At 39.3% G+C, this 21,153-nt stretch overlaps 1 protein-coding gene across 2 annotated transcripts in view; it reads left to right on the top strand.

Annotated features, from left to right (window-relative positions):
• LOC122795591 (sialin-like) overlaps window positions 1-21,153 on the top strand; it is a 711,524-nt gene that overhangs the window by 337,754 nt on the left and 352,617 nt on the right. For both annotated transcript variants that reach the window (XM_044063849.1, XM_044063858.1), the window contains one exon: window positions 2,786-2,933. In XM_044063849.1, the coding sequence (XP_043919784.1) occupies window positions 2,786-2,933 (148 nt within the window). The remainder of the gene's footprint in view (window positions 1-2,785; window positions 2,934-21,153) is intronic.

The following is a 21,153-nucleotide window of genomic DNA, read 5'->3' as shown; positions in this document are numbered from 1 at the left end:
GAGTGCATGTCTGATCTGTCAGATACTAGCCCCTGATGGGCAACTATGATTGTCTCCTCTCTCATCCTGACAAGTAGGGTATCAGTGTGTTTCACAATAGTGCCTTAAGGCTTTAGAGTCTGAGACATTGTGAGATGTGGTTGTATGCATCCTGGAGAGTGTTGTCTTTGTAGAGTGTTTGGGTGATTGCTGAGGACAGCATCTGGGAAGCCTATAAAGCTTTCTTTTTTCAAAAACCTCTCTTGAATTATCACTTGTAATACAGGAAAATTTACATTCATGTAAAAGTAATTAAACTGTATTAACATAACAAACATTATACTTCACATATATTGCTATATATCATGTGACCTAAGCAATATTACATGAATTATTCAATTCATGCCTTTTTGTTAAACAAAACACATCTTTATTAAACCATTACTTACTACATAGGCAATCATACATTTATATAAATGAAAACAAACCACACCAACACAATCCTAGTTGCAAGCATTTTACATCACAAACCATACAGACACACTCCCATTTGCAAACATTATACATCACTTATAATATCTACCCAATCTTTCTCACTCAGACATTACTCATGTAAGTACTGCCTTCTTTTAAACCTCATTCCACCCTTGTATGTATTGTTCCCAACAAATCCCATTTTTTCCTATGTAGTTTGCTCCTACCCTTTCCTAAAGATCTCAATTCCAGTTGTTTTGTCTGTGTTACTATATTCACTATTTCCAGTATAGTTGGCATAGATTTTGACTTCCATTTTCTAGTAATTGCTTTTTGACAACCACCATTATTAGACATAGCAAAGCCTTACCATGTCTAGGCAATTCCTGATTCTGTATCATAACTCAAAAAATCATCTCCCTCATCAGACCAATCTGCCCATCCAGCATTTCAGACAGTGCATCCTGCAGGGAATCCCTAAAGTCCACCAACTCACCACACTCCCAGAAAATATGTTCCCAATTACCTCTTTCTTCCCTTTCACACCTCCAATATTTGCTGTATGCCTGAGGAAAAATTCTCTGGAGTCTACTTGGGTTATAAAAATATCTATGTAAACATTTCCAGGCAAAAATCCTAAATCTTCCAGATTTTGTTTGAGTAGATCAGATTCAATTGCTTCAGCATATGTGAGTTTATGTGTCTTATCCATAGCAGTTGTACTGTGTGTTACTGGCAACCTGTTTGGAGATAACAGTGTCTGTATGTGAGGCCTTTGTCTCCAAATACATATTGCAATTACATCTCTTGCATACTGTCAGTCTCTTTAAGAATAAGGTTGTTGTCAGTAAACATGACACAATTGCTACATTGTCTCAGGATGTCAATTTCCACCAGGCTGCCTACAGAGACAGAAGGAAAGTGAGCATCGATGGTGGTGGATCCTCTTTCTTCTGCTCTATGAGAAGTAAATAAATTGGGAGTTGTTGATCTAGGGAGAGAGGTTTAGGATTAATCTAAAACAACACTCTTGGGGTAATGCTCCTCAGCAGGATAACTAGCTGCTCTACACCCACCTAGATATTTGAGAAAACATCAAAAGTTTTATATGGACAATTACAACTCCTAAGTGCCTGTATCTATACAGGACACTGCAAACCACCACTGCACAGTTCAGCACAGGTTATAGGAGAAGAGCTAGAGAAAAATCTAATTATAATAAATAAATATATATATATATATATATATATATATATATATATATATATATATATATATGTGTGTGTGTGTGTGTGTGTGTGTGTGTATATATATAAATATATATATATATATATATATATATATATATATATATATATATATATATATATATATATATATATATATATATATATATATATATATGGCTCAGATCCTGTAGTAATTCACAATTCTCTCACAATTATGAATGATACTACAAGACTAAAGTACCCAGACCAGGTAAAATGCAAATGTTAAAAATGCAGTAGAAATGTAATAAATGAGAATCAGATCCAGCAGCAATTCACAATTTTGTCACTATTGTGAGTGATACTACAAGACGAATGCCCACAGACCAAGTAAAATGTAATTAGAAAAAAATGCAGTAGAAATTAAGTATTCATTGCAATGGCTCACAAGTTAGAATCAGTTTATTGTTTCCTCCTATTATATACATTAGAAAAAATATGGTTCATGAAAAATGGCATGGTTAAACCACCACACATATATCTTATCAGGTTTGTGCTGGGGCCTGTATCTCATTAAAAGAATATTTCACCTGCAGTGTTCCACATACCACAGGTGCTGTGGTCACTTTTTTCCAGAGGATAAATCATTCATATATTTGAAATTCTGTCAGAATTCTGTCTTAAGATCCATTAATAGCTGATTCAGAACTGTCTACTGAATATTTTAATGTAGTAGTTGCATGAGATTTCACCTTACTGGACATTTAAAACTGCCTGATGTATGGTGTTGCTGAAGGAAAAGGAGTCATATTAATATGAATCCTATTCATACCCCATTTAGCAATGCTTTCTTCCTGGCTTCCCATTGTAAGGATTTATTCTGTTATACATTTACATAATTTATTAAAAATGATAACACACCAATACCCTTGAGTTGTAAATCCTTCATAACTAAATAATGGCTTCTCTTAGCTGATTCTGACCATATGTAAGTGAAGAAAATAGACATTTTCCTTTACAATTTTTAAGATGTGTTGAACAGTTATTCTTTTCCTGTTGTCTGCAGCTCAGTCCAAGACATTAGACTGTAAATTATTTTTCAAACAACATATGTTCTTTTGCAGGAATGGTGGGGCCTGCAGTTTTCTTAGTAGCTGCTGGGTATACAGGCTGTAACTACAGATTAGCAGTGGCTTTGCTGACATTATCATCAGCACTTGGAGGTGTCAGTCTCTCTGGGTTTAACATCAATCACCTGGACATTGCACCATCGTAAGTAATTTGTGGTACAAGGTTACACTGACTTTTGTGTAAAATGTTTATTGTTTATATTCATTTACAGCAAAGTAATGCAATTCTTACTGATGCACTGCTTCTTTTATTTAGGGTTGTTCTAAAGCACTTTAGCATGATGATTTTGACAAAATGCTTTTAAGTTGCATGATTCTGAAGAAGCCTCTCAAAAGCAGTTAACAATATAGGAATAATGCCTTGAGAATGCAAGATTCTTGGAAGTGGGGGGGATTCTTGCAATATTTACTTTTGACTGTGCAGGTTTTATCTGATGGCAAAGTCCAGGGCATCAGATTCTCATGCAAGGATGCAACAAATATTCCTGTTGTTTCCGGTCTTCCAGAGCATTATTCCTATAATACAAAAAAAAAACATGTTTTTCTTATTTTAACACAGTTTGACACCGCATAGCACACATGAATTGGCTTCCTTGCAACCACATGACTGCATTATTACTTCTTTAGAGTTACAAAATAAAGAATGTCTAACTATTGAGCAAGGTACTGTAAGAATTAAGATGAATTGCAACAATGTATTTGTAAAAAAGGAACAAAGTTATTTAGTTGATGATGGTTTTCAGGGACATACTGCAAAATGAATTGTAATTTTCCATAAGGCTATGTGGAAATTTATTTATTTAGTAGTAGTTAAATGATGTGTCTTATTTTTTCTTATTTTTAAAATGTACAGTACTCCATTTTTTTTTAAACTACAGTTGCAGTCTTCTTCTGTCATAAACTGGAATTCTGTACAGTATGGATTTTGCCTTTAAATGCAGTACTCTTCCAGAAGGAGTATTGCAGAGAAATAACATCCCTGATGGTTTACAGGCAAGTACTAGGCTATCTATTCTTGTGGGCAATTGTAAATATAGCCAATTCCCTTTCTAAAGATGAGAATCAAACCCTGCACTTTGTGACTGTGAGATAACGTAATCATTATACCAACCCCAACCCATAAAAATGATTGCAATGAATGGTATTTTTACTTGTGGAGAGCCTTCTTCCCATATTTCTAGTCACTACAACAGCAGTAAACATCAATGCTTATCAGCTAGGTATGCATATATGTATGTGTGTGTGTGTGTGTGTGTGTGTGTGTGTGTGTGTGTGTGTGTGTGTGTGTGTGTATATGTGTGTGTGTGTGTGTGTGTGTGTGTGTGTCTATATATATATATATATATATATATATATATATATATATATATACTATGAAATGAACTTCGTGACAATAACAGCATTCAAAAAATAGTAAATCACACCAACTACTCTTCTAGTACTTTAGCGCTTTCATCTTATTTATTATCAAAACTATGTTATGAAACATGTCTTTCTGAAGAAGTCTTGATAATAAATAAGATGAAAGCGCTAAAGTACTGCAAGAGTTGTTGCTGTGAGTTACTATTTTTTGAATTCTGTTATTGTCACGAAGTTCATTTCTTAGTTAAAATTTCTTCTCTTTGTTCATTTTTTGAGTGCGGTTAATTTATATATTATATTATATTATTATAGATATATATAGATATAAATATATGTATATGGATTCACTTGAGAATCTCAAAAAACTGAAATACCGAATTTCAGTTCTCTGAAATTCAAATCCCGAAACCTTACAAGCCCGAAACACCACAAGCGTGAAACTTAAAATCCCGAACATACACTACAAACACAAACACACATACACATACACACACTCTCCCCCCACAATCAAACATACAATCCTAAAATCCCCCCACACCCCCCTACTTATATATTCTAATTCCGAGACCACACAATCACACACACAAAGGTAACTCACATCCACACATTTCACAGCCCCTTGCACACACACACACACACATCACAACCAAAACACACACTAACATACACTACAGCTTATAACCTACACACTCATACAGACTTACCTGCACTTATATCCATTAATGTCAGCTATGCACCTTCCTGGAATCAGAGTTCTTTTCTGATTAGTGTACTGTAACATGTATTGTATTGCCTGTCCTGGGGCTTATTCAAATGCCCTGATTCAGTCCAACACTGCACTTATTTGCAGCATCCTTAGAAGTAGGTTGCATTAGTTTAGTAGGTGATGTAATAGTAACCTTAGGATGTGATTCATAACCAATGTCAGGGCTGCACATGAGGATAATTCACTGAAGTCTTAACTTTTGTTTTAAATGGTTACTGGTTGGGTGACTTCAGTCGACTTTCTAGTATAGTACTTCCTCCTCAGATTTTAACAAATGCTGTATGTATCATCTATCTGCACTATGCATGATCTCAGATTTGGATGTTTAGTAGTTACAGTTACCTGAATCTGCAGTTTCTACCCAGAACTGATCTAAACTCATTCTTAACACTTTTTTTCTTCTTTTAACAATTAAAGATGGTATGCTATTCTATAATATACATAATGTTGCTTTATCTGTTTCCTTATATGAGGAAAATGATGCAGAAAACAACAGTTCAGCACAGGTACCACTCCACATATATTTATTTAGCGCTTCTAAAATAAATGTCAGACTTCTTCAGAATAAAATTACAAAGAAATCACTGACTTCAAATACACAATTCTCCCCTCTCATGGGTCAACCACTTACATAGGGACACTTCCTTAATGAGCTCTTAGACAAAACTCACTTATTTAAAACCAAGATTATATAAAACAATACAACAACATAAAAAATATGTAAAATATGAAATGCAAAAAGCAAGTAATAAATTATAAAAAATACACAGATTTTAACTTTAGCAAAGGTCCCACAGACATTCTGTCATTAAGCCCAGGTGGTTCATAGGCATTGGTTTTAATCTGCCACTTTAACTCTTGATACTCCAGGAAATCATCAGTGGGTCCCCCTCGGGGGCCCAAGTCCACATGGTCAATAGCACAAAACATAAACTTGTGAGTCCTATTACAGATAGAACCAAATATTGTGGATGGGGGATCTCACATCCCTGATTTAAATGTAATGCATGACCTGAGTTCTAACAATTTGGACCAAGTCATGGTCAGTGCCAAATGGGCAGATCTGACTGGAACAGGAATTGAAGTTAGCCTTGATAACATGGTATCTACCCATTTTGATACTCAAATTATTCAGAGTAGTGCAAATGATTTTAACATTTATAATTTGAGTCATACTATGGTCAGTGTCGAATGGGCAGACCTGTTTGATAAAGGGCTTAACTTTGTTCCTGCCAGAAGGGCTAGCTTGGTTGAAACAATTTTGCAGGTCAAAACATTCACTAGAAAACTGAATCTTGCTTTATATTTTCATCAAAGGGAGAATGTGAGACACCCATCTAAAATTCTAAAAATGCCTAGTACTTTTATTCCATCCCCACACCCTCTAGTACATACGTTTGAGATGCTCATTGAGAGTGAGATCAGGACTTCAAGGTCTGGTAAAATCAGACAACAAATATGATGGCACATGAAACTAGCCTGTTACAGAATATTTTAGATAATAAGAGCATCAGAATCATGAAACCAGATAAGGGTGGGGGTTTGGTTATTATGGATGTAGAGGACTATAACAGTAGAATGTACAGTATTTTATACAGTGACACTTATGTTGAGATTTCTCGAAACAAACTTAATATAGCCCATAGAACATTGATCTGACTTTAGATCAACTATTGCTTAATGGGCAAATTAGTTTGGAAGAACATGATTTTTTGGAAATAAGTTACCCACGAACTCCTACTATGTTTGGAATCCCAAAAATCCATAAGTCCATTTCCAGCCCCCTTTCTTCGTCCCATTGTGGACGCTAAGCCATCCAAGACTTTTGGAATTGCTAAGTTCATCGATTTGAAAGTCAAACATGTACTTGCTCAATGGGTCACCCTTTTTAAGGATTGCTGGGATTTCCTGAGTAAGCTCAGCAAGGGCATATCCGATGATAATCTGCTAATGGTAACCACTGACATTTGTGATCTCTTCTCTGTCATAGCCCATGATCAAGGAATAGAACGGTTCTATGAGTTTTTATGTAGTAACACCACTATGGGGCACAATACTATACTGACAATCAGAACTTGTACAGAACTAGTGTTGGAAAATAACTTCCTGATTTTTGATGGCCAGCTGTTTAGATAAAGATGGGGGGTGGCCATGGGCACTTGTTGTGAACCTGTTTTTGCCAATATAGTTTTGGCACACTGGGAAGACCTTTTTGTCTTAAATTCACCATTTGATTGCTGGGCCTTATATGACCATTACCTGGACAACATAGTGTTGTTTTTTCAATATATTCATGACACTACATTTTTTCTGAAAATCACCATGTCTGTTGACAAAGATAAACTTAATTACTTGGATGTGACTATTAAGAAAAACTATGACAAAAAAAAATTCACCTCACATTTGTACAGGAAACCCATATACTCTAACTCTCTTTTGCATTTCTGTAGCTGGCATCCTATACATAAAAAAGAGCCCTAGTAAAAGAGCAGTTTGTTAGGCTAGCCAGAATGGTATCAGGTAGTGGTGATTTTTAGAGGAATGTAGGGTCTTGACAGGCATGTTAAAGCAACGAGGTTACCCAGACTCATTTGTGGGCAACATAGCCAGTGAGGTTATGAGAAAAAAGACTGATGAGGTATTTAGGGCATTGTTGTACTCGGAAATTGATGGTACTCACAGGTGAGCCACCAGAGCAACTGATGGATTTCATAAAGCTTTATTTTTTGCCCTTTAATATAGACTTCTATGATATTAAAGAGATTATTATGAAATATTGGAGAATTTTTAGAATGGATCCCACAGTTGCCGGTCTGTTGGGCAACAAACCAGCTATTGTTTACAAAAAGGGCATTTCTTTTAAGGGGCTGTTGGAGAAAAACTCTGTTATGCCAATACATGGTGGGAGTTTTAAATGTGGGAGATGCCCACAGTGCCCATCTATAGTTAATAAGGAGAAAATTAAAATCAAGAATTTTGGTTTTATAAAACCATCTAAAAAATACTATTGCTACTCCAAGGGTGTGGTATATGTGGCTCTGTGCCAGTCCTGTGACAGTTTTTATGTGGGGAAGACCAAGAGGGCTTTCAGACAAAGGATTTATCAGCGCATGTATGATATAGGGCATACAAATGAGAATAACGCCCTTTATAGACATATTAAAATCTATTCCACTCACAAGTTTATGTTTTGTGCTATTGACCCTGTGGACTTAGGCCATTGAGGGGAACCCACCAGTGATTTCCTGGAGTATCAAGAGTTGAAGTGTCAGATTAAAACTAATGCCTCTGAACCACCTGGGCTTAATGACAGAATGTCCGTGGGACCCTTGCAAAAGTTAAAATCTATTTTTTATAATTTATTACTTGTTTTTTGCATTTCATATTTTACATATTTTTTATGTTGAGAGGAGAGAATTGTGTATCTGAAGTCAGTGATTTCTTTGTAATTTTATTCTGAAGAAGTCTGACATTTATTTTAGACAAACGTGCTTAATAAATATCTGTGGAGTGGTACCTGGGCTGACCTGCTGTTTTCTGCATCATTTTCCTGGTTTGCTCAATTTTGTGCTGTCTTTTTTGTTTCCGTATATGAAGTTCTTCTTCCAACTAAATCTCATATATCGGTAGTGAAAATGATAAGTCCTATGGCCTGTAATTGTGTATTTCTGCATTTCTGTAATGCTAAGCACCCATCCATCTGGTTAGATGTATTGTCTTTTTTTGTTTGTTTTTTTTTTTTTTTTTTTGCTGTTGCATCATATGCTCATTCTGTTCATTCACCCATGGCTATCTCAAGCTTCGTGTGAAATACTCAAACTCCCTGTCTGTGGAAAAACTTGCTGAACTGACAAATGACCTGTGGACCATTATCTGACATGACTTTTTCTGTTTTTTCAGGTTTTTAAACATCAATCTGAACACATTAATCAAAGAATGAGCTGTAGTGTCTTTCAGCCTGAATAACTTCTGGATATTTAGAATGGTGTCAGTTCAGAAAGTTGAGGTTGTTGTATTAGAACAGGCTGACTCCCAGCTTTGATTGTGGCAGTATCAGAAATTCATTTGTATGTAACTCCTTCAGGTTTTGGCTCCTATACATACCTTAGAGGTTATGCTCTAGTACTGTTGGTTCTCTTTGCATTGTGATGTTAGCTCAATGCATGATAACTCTGGCTGTTTCTTTGTACTTCAACATTACTAGGTGTCATATTATAATTTCAGTAGCATTTTGTTTCTTGACTGGGTTGGAATGATGGATGACTTTACCTCCTTTAAGCAAAGACCGTGTATGTACTATAAGTTCTCTCTAAATATAAAGTATGGATTAATTAGTAGAAGAATTTGCTTCCTACTTTCTATTTGGTCATAATAAAAACTACATGTTGACAGCTCTGTATCATCTGTCTATCCTTAATTTCTGCAGTTTCATAGCTGTAGTTCATAAGTCACAACCTTTAAGACTCTATGTCTTCTTCCAGCAGGTTTCCATGCTTTTATCATCATAGGCCCTACCAGTAGCATAGCTAGGGCAGAGCAAAGGGGGCAACGGCCCAAAGCTCAAAGTGTTATGGAGAACAAATCAGCCATCCATTCCATCAAACCAGTTTCTAATCACAGTTTAGTTCAATATAGCTGATATTGCATTTGCAGTTATACCTGAGCACTGTAGCACTCTGCGTGTGGCCTAAATTGTTTAAAAGTGGGAAAAAAAATCTGTTTTTTTTAAAGTGATTTGTGCAGTGTATAAATGGTTGCAGGCAGTTTACTACAGTTTAGAAGAAAAAAAGTGTATTTTTTTTTTGTTTTGTTACTAAAGTGAGAAATGAGTGTCAGGGCAGGGTACAGAAAGAGGATCAGATTGGCTGGGGCAGGAGGGGAGCATGTTGTGAGTTACTAGTTTGTGTTGGGCACTAGTTGAGACAGCTACAGTTCTGGGCTCAATGTTTCTGCAACTTGTATCAGTTTTCCTGGCTTGTATTGTACCTCCCAAGTCATCCTTCTGAAGAGTTAATAACATCCTCTATAATCTAGTCATTGTATTATATAGGGAATTCTTGAAAATAATTTCATACTTTGATATGATTGTCACGAATACAGTCATGACATTTTCTGGCATCCAAACACTAGTGCAAGCATCTGTTTTTCTGTTTGTGCACATGCACAAATAGCCTTGACGTATTGCTCCCCTACAGTAGTAGTACTCCAAACCTTTTCTGGTTTACACCCACTTAAAATGTTTCTGGTAATGTCACATCTGAGCTTTTCATATTGGCTCAATAGTTAGTAGTTTTCTTTAGCAATTCAAATCCTTTAGCTTGATTCTGTGATCAACTTTATACTGCATCATATTCTTTGGCTTTCTCAGAGTTACAGTAATTTATGATAAATGTGGCGTGAACTTAGATAGATTTTATAGTATTCCCATGAAAGACATTAATGATGGTTTATGTGTAGGAGTTTGCATGTTTGCTATAATATGCACTTTGTCAGCATCTGATTGCAGCATGTTTGCTTTAAGTGACATCTACGTCTGGGATAATTCCAGTCTGATGTTACTTTGTCCTTATTTAGATTCCAGTCTTCTGACCTTTGTCTGTCCATTTTTCTTCATCTGCCGTCATGCTCTTGCCTTGTAGCACCCCAGATAAGAATGTCATCAGTAATTTCCTGGTGCTCCCAAACATGTTAGCCATCACATACTGAAATACTCCTGCTGCCAAAAAGTCCTAAATGTCTATACTATTGACCTGTTCAGTACTCTCTGTCTGTCATACCAAGCATTACCATGCGTTTACGTTCTTGTTGTAACTTTTCTTTAGGAGCAGCAGGTACAGTGTCCACAGCATGCATCACTGGCACTGCTTTTGGTACTAGCAGCTTCTGATACTATGACAGTCTGTCCTGAAGTATTCTAGAGCCAAAACAACATCACAGTCAGACTTTATTTTTGCTTCAGCGTTTTGCAGTTTATGTTTTTGAAATGGTACAGAAGCACTTGCTACAGACATTTTTGTTGCATTCTTTCATTGTGGCATTGATTTTTTCTGTGGATATCCAAGTTTCATGGGATCATAGGATCATAGGAAGTTACTAGGCTATTGGCCCTGAGGCCCTTGCAAGCCTAGCCAAGAATTTAGCCCATGTTCCAACACGGCAGCACCCTATGCCACTGTCCAGCAGCGACATAGATGGAATCCCAGGGGTGTATTTTCTGTTCCCCATCCAGTTATCCAGGTTGCGCTTAAAAAGGTTTAATGAGGTACTCTGCTTTACATGGAGAGGGAGTCTATTCCACAAAAGGGGGAGTCTCTGAGACACAAATCTGTCCAGCCAACAAGTCCTATTGATGTCACAGATGAGGTTGAGGTCTCGCATGCGGGTTACTGGAGTGGAGCTTGGCTTGTGGATATGCAGCAGTCCCATCAGGTTGGGGTCTGAGATTGCTTTGTATGCCAGACAGAGGTCACCTCTAGGACTCTGTAGGAGACTGCATAGAGGGATAGAGCTTTTAGCTTATCTGTGTAGGGTAGATGTTTGAGGCCCTGGATTCTCCAAGTGAAGAATCTCTGTGGTCTCTCCAGCTGCTGTATGTGCTTTGCATTGTATACAATCATCAGTCTTATAAGGGAAGAATACAGGGATGTTATGACCACCTCGTCCCTGGATGAGATACCTTTACTAATGAGGTGGACCATGTAGAAAGCTTTTCTTATAACAGAAGCAATATGGTGGTCAAAAGTCAGTGTGCTATCAACCTGGGTTCCCAAGTCCCTCACAACTGATTGTGTGCTTAGTGCCTTATTATCAGTGTGATAATTTGTGGGGACGTAATTCTCCCCAAGAGGGATGATGATGCATTTTTTGGGATTCAATTTTAGGCCATGTTTCTGGCACCAGTCATTTGTTTGGGTGAGACCCTCTTGGAGGATGTCCACATCAGTTGGGGAATTGATGACAGCACCCAGCTACCATTCATCTGCAAACTTGGTCAGCCGTAGCCCACTGGATTTGGCCTGCACCTCTGAGAAGTATATCCCAAACAGTAGAGGCCCCAAGACCGATCCCTGGGCTACACCACTTGTTACGGGTGTACTACTTGAGGTGGCTTCCCCTATTTTGACTAGGTGGGTTCTATCAGTAAGCCAGTTTGCTACCCATCTGGTAACATATGGATTGATGCCTAGTTGAGAGAGTTTATCTATTATACCTGAGTGGGGAATAGTATCAAAGGCCTTGGCCAGGTCAAGGTAGGTGGTGTGTGCCATTTTCCCCTCATCTGTGGCCTTGGTGATTTAGTAGTTCTGGTGCTACTTATTTTGCTGATGTGCAAAGATTCATCAGAGCTAGAGCCAAGGATGCCTTGTATGCCAGGGATAGGTCACCTTTCAGTAGTCTATAGGGAACAGAGTACAGAGGCAGGATCTTGAGGCAATCTGCAAAGGACATTGTGTTTATGCCCATTATTCCTCTTTTAAGGAACCTTTATGGATGCTCCAGTTGATGCATGTGTCTAATCAAATATATACTGAAGGGGGCATTATACTCAATGGTGAGGCTGATGAAGGCCAAATAAAGTGGCAAGATGACTTCCTTGAACCATGATGCCATGCCCCTACTTATAAGTTGAGTGACATAGAATAATTTCCTCACTTCCTTGGACACATGCTTGTTAAAGTCTAGGTAACTGTCTATGTGAGTACCCAAATCCCATATTACCAGGTCAGTTCTTATGGGTGTCTTGTTGATCACTTAGTTTCCTGGGTGGCTGGCCTCCCAAATTGTAGTATAATGCATTTCTTCACATTGAGATTTAAGCCATGGCTTTGGCACAAGTCATTTACCTGTATAATACCGTCTTGGAGATGCTAGTGTCTTGGGGGGATTCTGTAACGTCTCCTAATGTGCAGTCATCTGCAAACTTAGTCAGCCAGATGCCCTTGACATTAGTTTTGCCATCTGAGAAGTATATGCCAAAGAGTAGCTGGCCCAACACTGAGGCCTTAGGGACTCCACTGGTGACTGGTCTCTTTGTGATGTGGGCTTCACCAGTCCTAATTTCCTGAGTGCTATCTGTAAGCCAGCTGGCTGTCCAGCATGTTATATAGGTGTTTATGCCCAATTCTGTAAGCTTGTTTACAATACCTGAGTGGTGTATTGTGCCACATGCCTTAGCCAGGTCGAGATAGACAGTATCCACCATTTTACCCTCATCCATTGACTTGGTGAATTTCTCAAAGAAGTCCACCAGGTTTAGTAGGCATGACTTTCCCCTTGACAAAACCAAACTGGGTTAGATCCAGTGTCTAAAGGTTTCCTATGTCTCTGTTGATCATTTCCATGGTAATTCATGTCATGGCTTTGTATATGAGACCAACCAGACTAATGGGACTTTAGTTTTCGGGGTCTGTTTATGGTCCACCCTTATGAAGTGGGATGACCATTGTAGTCCTCCATTCTAGTGGCACAAAGCCTGTTCTGAGACTATAGTTAAATAGTGACTCCAATGGCCCTGACAGATCATATTTTAGGCTATTTAGGAGGCAACACATTATAATATTAGGTCCCAGTGAGGCTGTGTTCTCTTAGTGAATTCAGCCACAATCTGCTCCCTATATATAGTTAGTGGGGTTATGTTTGTAGGTGTTTTCTGCCTGAGTGGCTGGGGGTGAGTAGAGGGTAAAATTGGAACTGAATTTGTTAACCAATTGATTTTCTATATCACTTGAATCAATGAATATGGTACCACTGACCATTAGTTTGACATACTGTTGTCTGCTGCCTGTGAGGCTGTCTTGACCTTGAAATCAGCTTTTTTGGTGTTGATAAGCCCTCTTAGTTATCTGTTTCATTTGATGAGTGAGTTCTTATCTTTTTGGGAGTTACACTTCCTGATTTTAGCCATACTTTTTTCCTTTTGTTGTCTAACCTATTTATAATTTAGGATTCCACCAGGGTTTACTTTGGGTTTACTTCTGATAGATAAAGTAGCTTCTACACAGCCATTGATATGGTTATACAGAGTTTCTGTGAACAGTTCCACAAAGTTAGCTGTGTTGTCTGGGTTTGGAGGCGGAGGCTTGAATTTGGGCAGTCAAGCTAATATCAATCTGAATATGTGAAAAATATATATAAGCTATCTCACTGCTAAAGGAGACTCACAAAACAAAACAGCAAATCCAAAAATAAGTATAAGTGAGTCAAACCACCACGGTGCAGCCAAATAAATGTCCAGAAGATATGTAAAACAGCAAACAGTTTATTGGAAAAAGGTTAGCGCTTTCGAGGGGTTACCGCTTCATCAGACCAAATACAAAATTAAAGTAAAAATCACATATTTTTAAAAAAAGTGCTTAGCCAATCAGTAAGAAACAATTAAAACTGAACCAGTTAAAAAACAAAAATGATCTTAAATCATCTTCTACCCAATAAGGCAGGCTTAAGGGAAGTGCCACTATTAAGGCCTGGAGGTTCATAAGCTCTCATAGAGATAATCCACTTTAATTCACATAATTCAACAGTGTTGTTAAAATCACCTCTTCTTCTGCTGGAATGCAGCACTTGCAGAACCCTAAACAGAAAGGTACTATGGCCTGGATAAGATAAGGCATGATTAGCTAGGGCATTAGATATAACCTGATTGCGTATGTTTCCTAAATGCTCAAGAATTCTTTCCCTCAGTTGGCGTGTGGTCTTACCAATGTAAAAACCATTACAGGAACAGCATGTAGCAAGATAAACTAAGTTCCTGCTCCTACATGTTGTCACAAATCTAGGTGTAAAAATACATCCCCTTATTCCTTCAATACATGGGTTGCCCAAAATTTATAAGGACAGTCACAAGCCCCCACTCCACCCCATTGTTTCAGGGTGCAGCTGAGTGACTGAACCTCTTTCCAAATATGTTGAACTAAAACTTAAATCTGTACTTAGTGAGTCTCTATCAATTTTAAAAGATACTGAACATTTTCTATCTAGTTTATACTCCTCTACAAATGGTGTCATACTTGATAATGTTTTTCTGACAACCTTGGACGTGAAAACTCTGTTCACTGTTATACCTAATGAAGTGGGTATTGATGCTGTCAGGTTGTTTATTTCTCATCATGGCCATTTCTCGCATAACATGATTACTATTATCTGTACTTTGTTAGATTTGATTCTATGTAATAATTGTTTTGTGTTTGACGGTCAGTATTATGTGCAACAAACAGGAGTAGCCATGGGCACCCCCTGAACCACTAGCTATGCTAATTTGGCTTTGGCGCAGTGGGAGAATGAGCCTGTTTATAATGATAATCCCTATACACACTTTATCAAGTACTATGCCAGATTTGTTGATGATATTTTTTCTCTTGTGGGGAGGTAGTAAGGAAGAATTTTGAATTTTGTCAGATATCTTGAAAGTACTACAGACTATCTAAGGTTTAGTCTAAATTACTCTTCCACATCTATTGACTTCTTAGATGTTACTGTATTAAGAAATGCTGAAAGCACCCTTGAGACGCAGCTCTACAGGAAACTCTGTTGGAGGAATAGTTTACTCCATCAGTCTAGCATGCATCCTTCACATATTTTTTTCTAACATTCTTAATGGCCAATGTTTAAGAGCCTCTAGGCTATGTACCAATGATGTGGCTTTTCAAGAGACTATATATAAAATGGGTGAAGGCTTTAATATTAGAGGGTACTCACAAACCTCAATAAGTAACTCCAGTATGACTGCTTTATCTAATCGACGCACTAGAGGTTCTCCCTATTTTTCTTCAATCACACTACGAATAAAAGACAAATTAGTAACATTGGTTGCTCTCCCAGGATATTTTTTAAATATTCTAATAATATACAACATTACTGTAATGTTATTAGAAAAAATTGGACTGTTCTTTTAGTAGATGAAAATGTAAGACGGGTGGTGGGAGATTATCCCTCCTTTACATTCAGGAATAACATGTCACTTAAAAGGCTTTTATGTTATGGCCCAAGGTCTGTATGTCCCACACCCTCAGGGAAAGTTGGTACCCTTCCCTGTTATAATTGTAAAGCTTACTCTGCTATTTCTCCAGATCCCTGTTTTACACATCTTGTCACCGGACATGTTTTTACACCTAGATTTGTGGCAACATGTAGGAGCAGGAACTTAGTTTATCTTGCTACATGCTGTTCCTGTAACATTTTTTACATTGGTAAGACCACACACCAGCTGAGGGAAAGAATTCTTGAGAATTTAGGAAACATAAGCAATCAGGTTATAGCTAATGCCCTAGGTAATTATGCCTTATCTTATCCAGGCCATAGTACCTTTCTGTTTAGGGTTGTGCAAGTGCTGCATTCCAGCAGAAGAGGTGATTTTAACAACACTGTTGAATTATGTAAACTAAAGTGGATTATCTCTCTGAGAGCTTATGAACCTCCAGGCTTTAACAATGGCACTTCCCTTAAGCCTTCTTTATTAGGCAGAAGATGATGTAAGATCATTTTGTTTTTAATTGGTTCAGTTTAATTGTTTCTTACTGATTGGCGGAGTACTTTTTAAAAATATGTAATTTGTACTTTCATTTTGTATTTGGTCTGATGAAAGGTAACCTTGAAAGTTCATAGGTTCATAGGTTCAAACTTGGCTATCTGCCCTAGGGCATTTATAAGCCTAGCCAGAGTATGTTTGGCTTTAAGCCACCCATTTTAAATTAATTTTGCTATGCCCTTTTTCGAGATTAGTATACTGTGCCTCTGTCTAACAGTGACACAGAAGTGATACCAGGGTAAACCTCGATCTCCCATCCACTCATCAAGATTCCTCTTGAAGAGAGTCAGTGAGGACTCTGCCTAACCTGGACTGGGATTTTATTCCAGAGTGAAGGGAGCCTCTGGGTTATGAATCTGTCCCTCCAGCATGTCCTATTTATTTCATTGCTGAGGTTCAAGTCTCGGCGTGTAGCTCGATGGGATTTGGATTTTTGAGGTGCAGCATGTCCCTTAATTCCGGGTTGGACATGGCCTTATCGTCAGGCACAGGTCACCTCTGAGCAGGTGGTATGCCACTGAGTAGAGCTGGAGTTTCTTTAACCGGGCAGCATATGGCATCTGTTTGAGCCCTTTGATCCTCTTGGTGAGGTACTTTTGGGGTCTTTCCAGTTGTTGCAGGTGTTTGGTAAGGTACATCCCAAAAGGGGCATTGTACTCGATTATGGGCCTGATGAGGGATGAGTAAAGAGGCACGATGACCTCCCCTGATCTAGATGTGAATCCCTTCATGATTAGGTGGGCTATATAAAATGTTTTTCTAACCACTTTGGCCACGTGGTTGTCAAATGAGAGATTGCTATCAACTTGGGTCCCCAGGTCCCTAATTACTTCTTCTGTACTTAATGGATTACCACCTATGTGGTAATTTGTGGGCACTTTGTTTTTGCCAAAGGGGATGACTATACACTTTTTGGCATTTAGCTTGAGGCCATGCCTCTGGCACCAGTTGTCTGTTTCTATGAGGCCCTTTTGTAGGATGCTTGCGTCGGCTGGAGAGTCGATTATGGTGCCCAGTTTGCAGTCATCTGTGAACTTGGTCAGCCACAGTCCTTCCATGTTGGCTTGTACCTCCGATAAATATATACCAAACAAGAGAGGTCCCAGGACTGAGCCTTGTGGGACGCCACTTGTAACTGGTTTGGAGTCTGACATGGCTCCAGCAATTCTAACCATGTGGGTTCTGTCCTTGAGCCAGTTTGCAACCCATCTAGTGACATAGGGGTTTATATTTAAGCTGGTGAGCTTATCTATAATGCCCGAGTGGGGTATTGTATTGAAGGCTTTTGCGAGGTCCAGATAGGCTGTGTGGACCACCTTCCCTTCGTCAATGGCCTTGGTGACTGTTTCAAAGAAGTCAACCAGGTTTAAGAGGCAGGATCTGCCCTTAACAAAGCCAAACTGGGTAGGATCCAGTGTCTGTAGGTCCCCAATATCTTTATTTATGAGGTCCATGATGATCCTTTCCATAGCTTTGCAGACCAAGCTAGTCAGGCTTATGGGCGATAGTTTCCAGGGTCCGTTGAGGCACCACCTTTGTGGAGAGGGACCACTGTTGCTGTACGCCACTCTTTGGGTACATATCCTGTAGTAAGGCTGAGATTGAATAGTTTTATGTTTGGGTTTAGCTCTTCTTGGAGTTCATGTAGGACGCAGCCTGGGACACCGTCTGGTCCCATTGATGCTGTGTTTTTTGCTTTGGAGAGGGCGGCTCTTACCTGAGCATCTGAGATGTCAGGGGGCAGCACTCTGCTGGGATAGATATTTGCCCTTTTGATGGGGGGGGGGAGAAGTTTGCGTTGAACCTGTCAGCTAGGATGTTGGCAATGTCTGTGGGATCAGTGTATTTTTTTGTCATTTTGGACTAATTCTGAGCATATCTGGGAATTCCCACCCAGGTTCCTAACATAACTAAAGAAAGCCTTGTGATTATCCTTAGTGTCCTGTGCAATTTTTCTCTCGAAGCTGGCCTTTGACAATTTTATGAGTGCCCTTAGTTTTTTTGCTAATACTGATCAGAGATGCCTTCCCTTTTTGGGATTTTGCTCTATCATGTAGTAGCTTCCTCCTTCTATTGTATAGTTTGTTTATGGCTGGGGTCCACCAGACAGGTCATCTGCCTTTGGAGGATTGTGTCTTGGTTTTATTTGGGATTGCATGATCCATGCATTCCTGAAGGTGTTCATAGAATGCATTTATAAAGGATTCTGTGGTCTGGGCCGTATTTTCCACAGGCCTGGGGGCTTTGAAGGATTCCACCTCAGTTTTGAGGAGTGTGAAATTTGCTTTAGAGAAGTTTTTCACTGTGGTTTTCTGGGCAGGGGGTGGGGTCGGGATGTGAATATCCAGTGAGATCAGTTTATGGTCTGATCTTACCAGTGAGGATACACTTCTGGTCTGGAGCATAGAGTCCCCATGTTGGTGATGATCAGGTCCAGTATGTTTTCCCCTCTTGTGGGAGTGGTAACAAGTTGTTCCATAGCATTTGAGTTTATGAATTCTAGGAACCTTTGGGCAAGGGTGTTGGAGCTAGAGTAATGCTCCCAATCTATGTTTGGGTAGTTGAAGTCACCCAATATAATGGTGTTCGGAGAGACATTCATATTTTCCAGTGTTCTCAGGAAGGCCGAGTGGGGTTCCTGGGTTTGGGAGGGTGGTCTGTAGCAGGCTATAAACTGGAAGGCAGTTTTACCCACTGTTAGTTGCACATGGATAGTCTCTGATGCTTCGTGCCTTGCCACCAACCTGGAGGTGTGGGTATCTTTGATGAATATCAATACTCCCCCTCCTTTTGTGGTTTGGTCCAAGTTTTGGGGCCGAAAAGCATGGTATGAGGTATAACCTGGTAGTGCTGGGGTGCTCTCAGGAGTCCTGAACCAGGTTTCTGTTACTGCACAGATATCGATGTTCTCCATGCTAAGGAGAGTTTGAGTCGTGCATCTTGAGGTTTAGACTTCTAGCATTGGTAGCATTACTCTTAGTTTCTAATCCTTGTGATACCTATGGAGGTGGGTTTGTCTTTGAGCCTTGCCTAAAAAGGCACTATGGGGTAGCAAGAGCCTTTGCCAATATCTGAAAGCCCAGGGTGACAGGTGCAAGCCGTCCCTAGCAAAGCATCGTGGCTTGTCGTGCATATCATCCCAAGCTGACAGGCATTGGATCCCCTTTGAGTGACACCAATACTTAAGCCAATTGTTGAAATTGATCATCTTGTCTTCATATTGTGGCATCATTCTTGGTGAGGGTAAGATGCTACTCAAGGTCAGGGTCATACCAGCCTGGGCTACATGCTCAGAGAGCTCCTCTATGTCACTTTTCATGTAGTCCAGGGAGGTATGTCTCAGGTCATTCACACCAGCATGGACAATGACTGAGTCATATTTGTACTTGCCTTGGAGTGACCTGAGTGCTTGTGTTATGTGGCGGATCCTAGCGCCAGACAGGCTGCTCACCGTGACCTTCTCCTTGTTCAGCCTGGTGAGCGGAACATCAGTGTGCCTGACGATAGAGTCACCTATTACAAGTGTATCAGGTGTGTTGTTTACCCTTAAGGGCTGTGACTGTTCGGCACACTGGCTTTGTGAGATATGTGTTGCACGTGTTTTGTTTTGGGGTGTGATTTGCTTGGGTGTCTGCTTTGGAGGTCTCTGCTGCTTAGGCAGATCTTTATTTAGAGCCTCCAGTATGTTTTGTGTGATTATGTGTTTGGTTTGCTGTCGTGGTAGGTCTATGTGAGACTGGAATTGTAGTGAGTGTGGTTTCCTTCTCCTCCTGACTGATTATGCCAGTACTGAGTTGAGAGAGCTTAGCCTCCAGTTTGCCTTTATGGTTGCATCTCTCACATGTGTTGGAATTTGTTGGGAGGAGGAGAGGGTTGTCTGTGTACATGAGGCAGTTATAACATTGCCTCAAGATTCCCATATTTACCAGCTGGACCGGAGAGGAGATTGACAAGTGACCTTTGGACATGCTAGAATAATATTGGGAATTCCGTTATAATTGAAAACAAGGGCCAATGGGGAGTGAGGGTGTAGTGCTTTTAATTTTTAGTGCTGACTTATAATTGCTTTAGTGAACAAGTGCCAGGTAACAAGTGCAATGTGTTACAGGTAACTTAAATGCAAAAACGACAAACAGTAATTTTCTTTCAAGCGAAGCAAGGAAATAAGTACAGTAAGCAATGCAGATATCACTAGGGAGCCACAGAAGCACTGAGAAGCCATGTTTTAGGTGGAATTAGCATTCCAGGGAAATAACAAGCATACAAACAAAGCTAGATTCACCAGGCCTGGATCTAGTCTATGCTACAGCAAACAAGGTGTACCAATTTCAGTAAGATACAGTTCAAATATTCAGGCACTATAAACCTTTAACCAGAAATTCCCAGCTCAGAAGGGCAGAGTCCAGCCTCTCCTCCCACAAGAGTGCAGACCACGAACCTTCTTAATGTAAAATAACTGGCCTGAAGCCCAAGTGCTTAAACCAGAGCTAATACACTTTATGAATAACAGACACTGAGCTCTCAATCAGCAGTTCCCAACTTAGAAGGATGAAAGCTACCTGTCCTGCCACCACAGTGCATGCCACAAACCTTCCTAATGTAGAACAACTGGTCTGAAGCCCAAGTGCTTAATCCAAAAGACTTAGAATGATAGCTGCACTTTAACCAAATTACTACCAAGCAGTAATAAATACAACTGAATACTTTAAG

The sequence above is a fragment of the Protopterus annectens genome, chromosome 1.part0, assembly GCF_019279795.1.
Source record: "Protopterus annectens isolate FY-2018-M chromosome 1.part0, PAN1.0, whole genome shotgun sequence".
Lineage (NCBI taxonomy): Eukaryota > Metazoa > Chordata > Ceratodontiformes > Protopteridae > Protopterus > Protopterus annectens.
The sequence above is the reverse complement of the archived record's forward strand: the minus strand, read 5'-3'. Positions and strand labels throughout refer to the sequence as shown.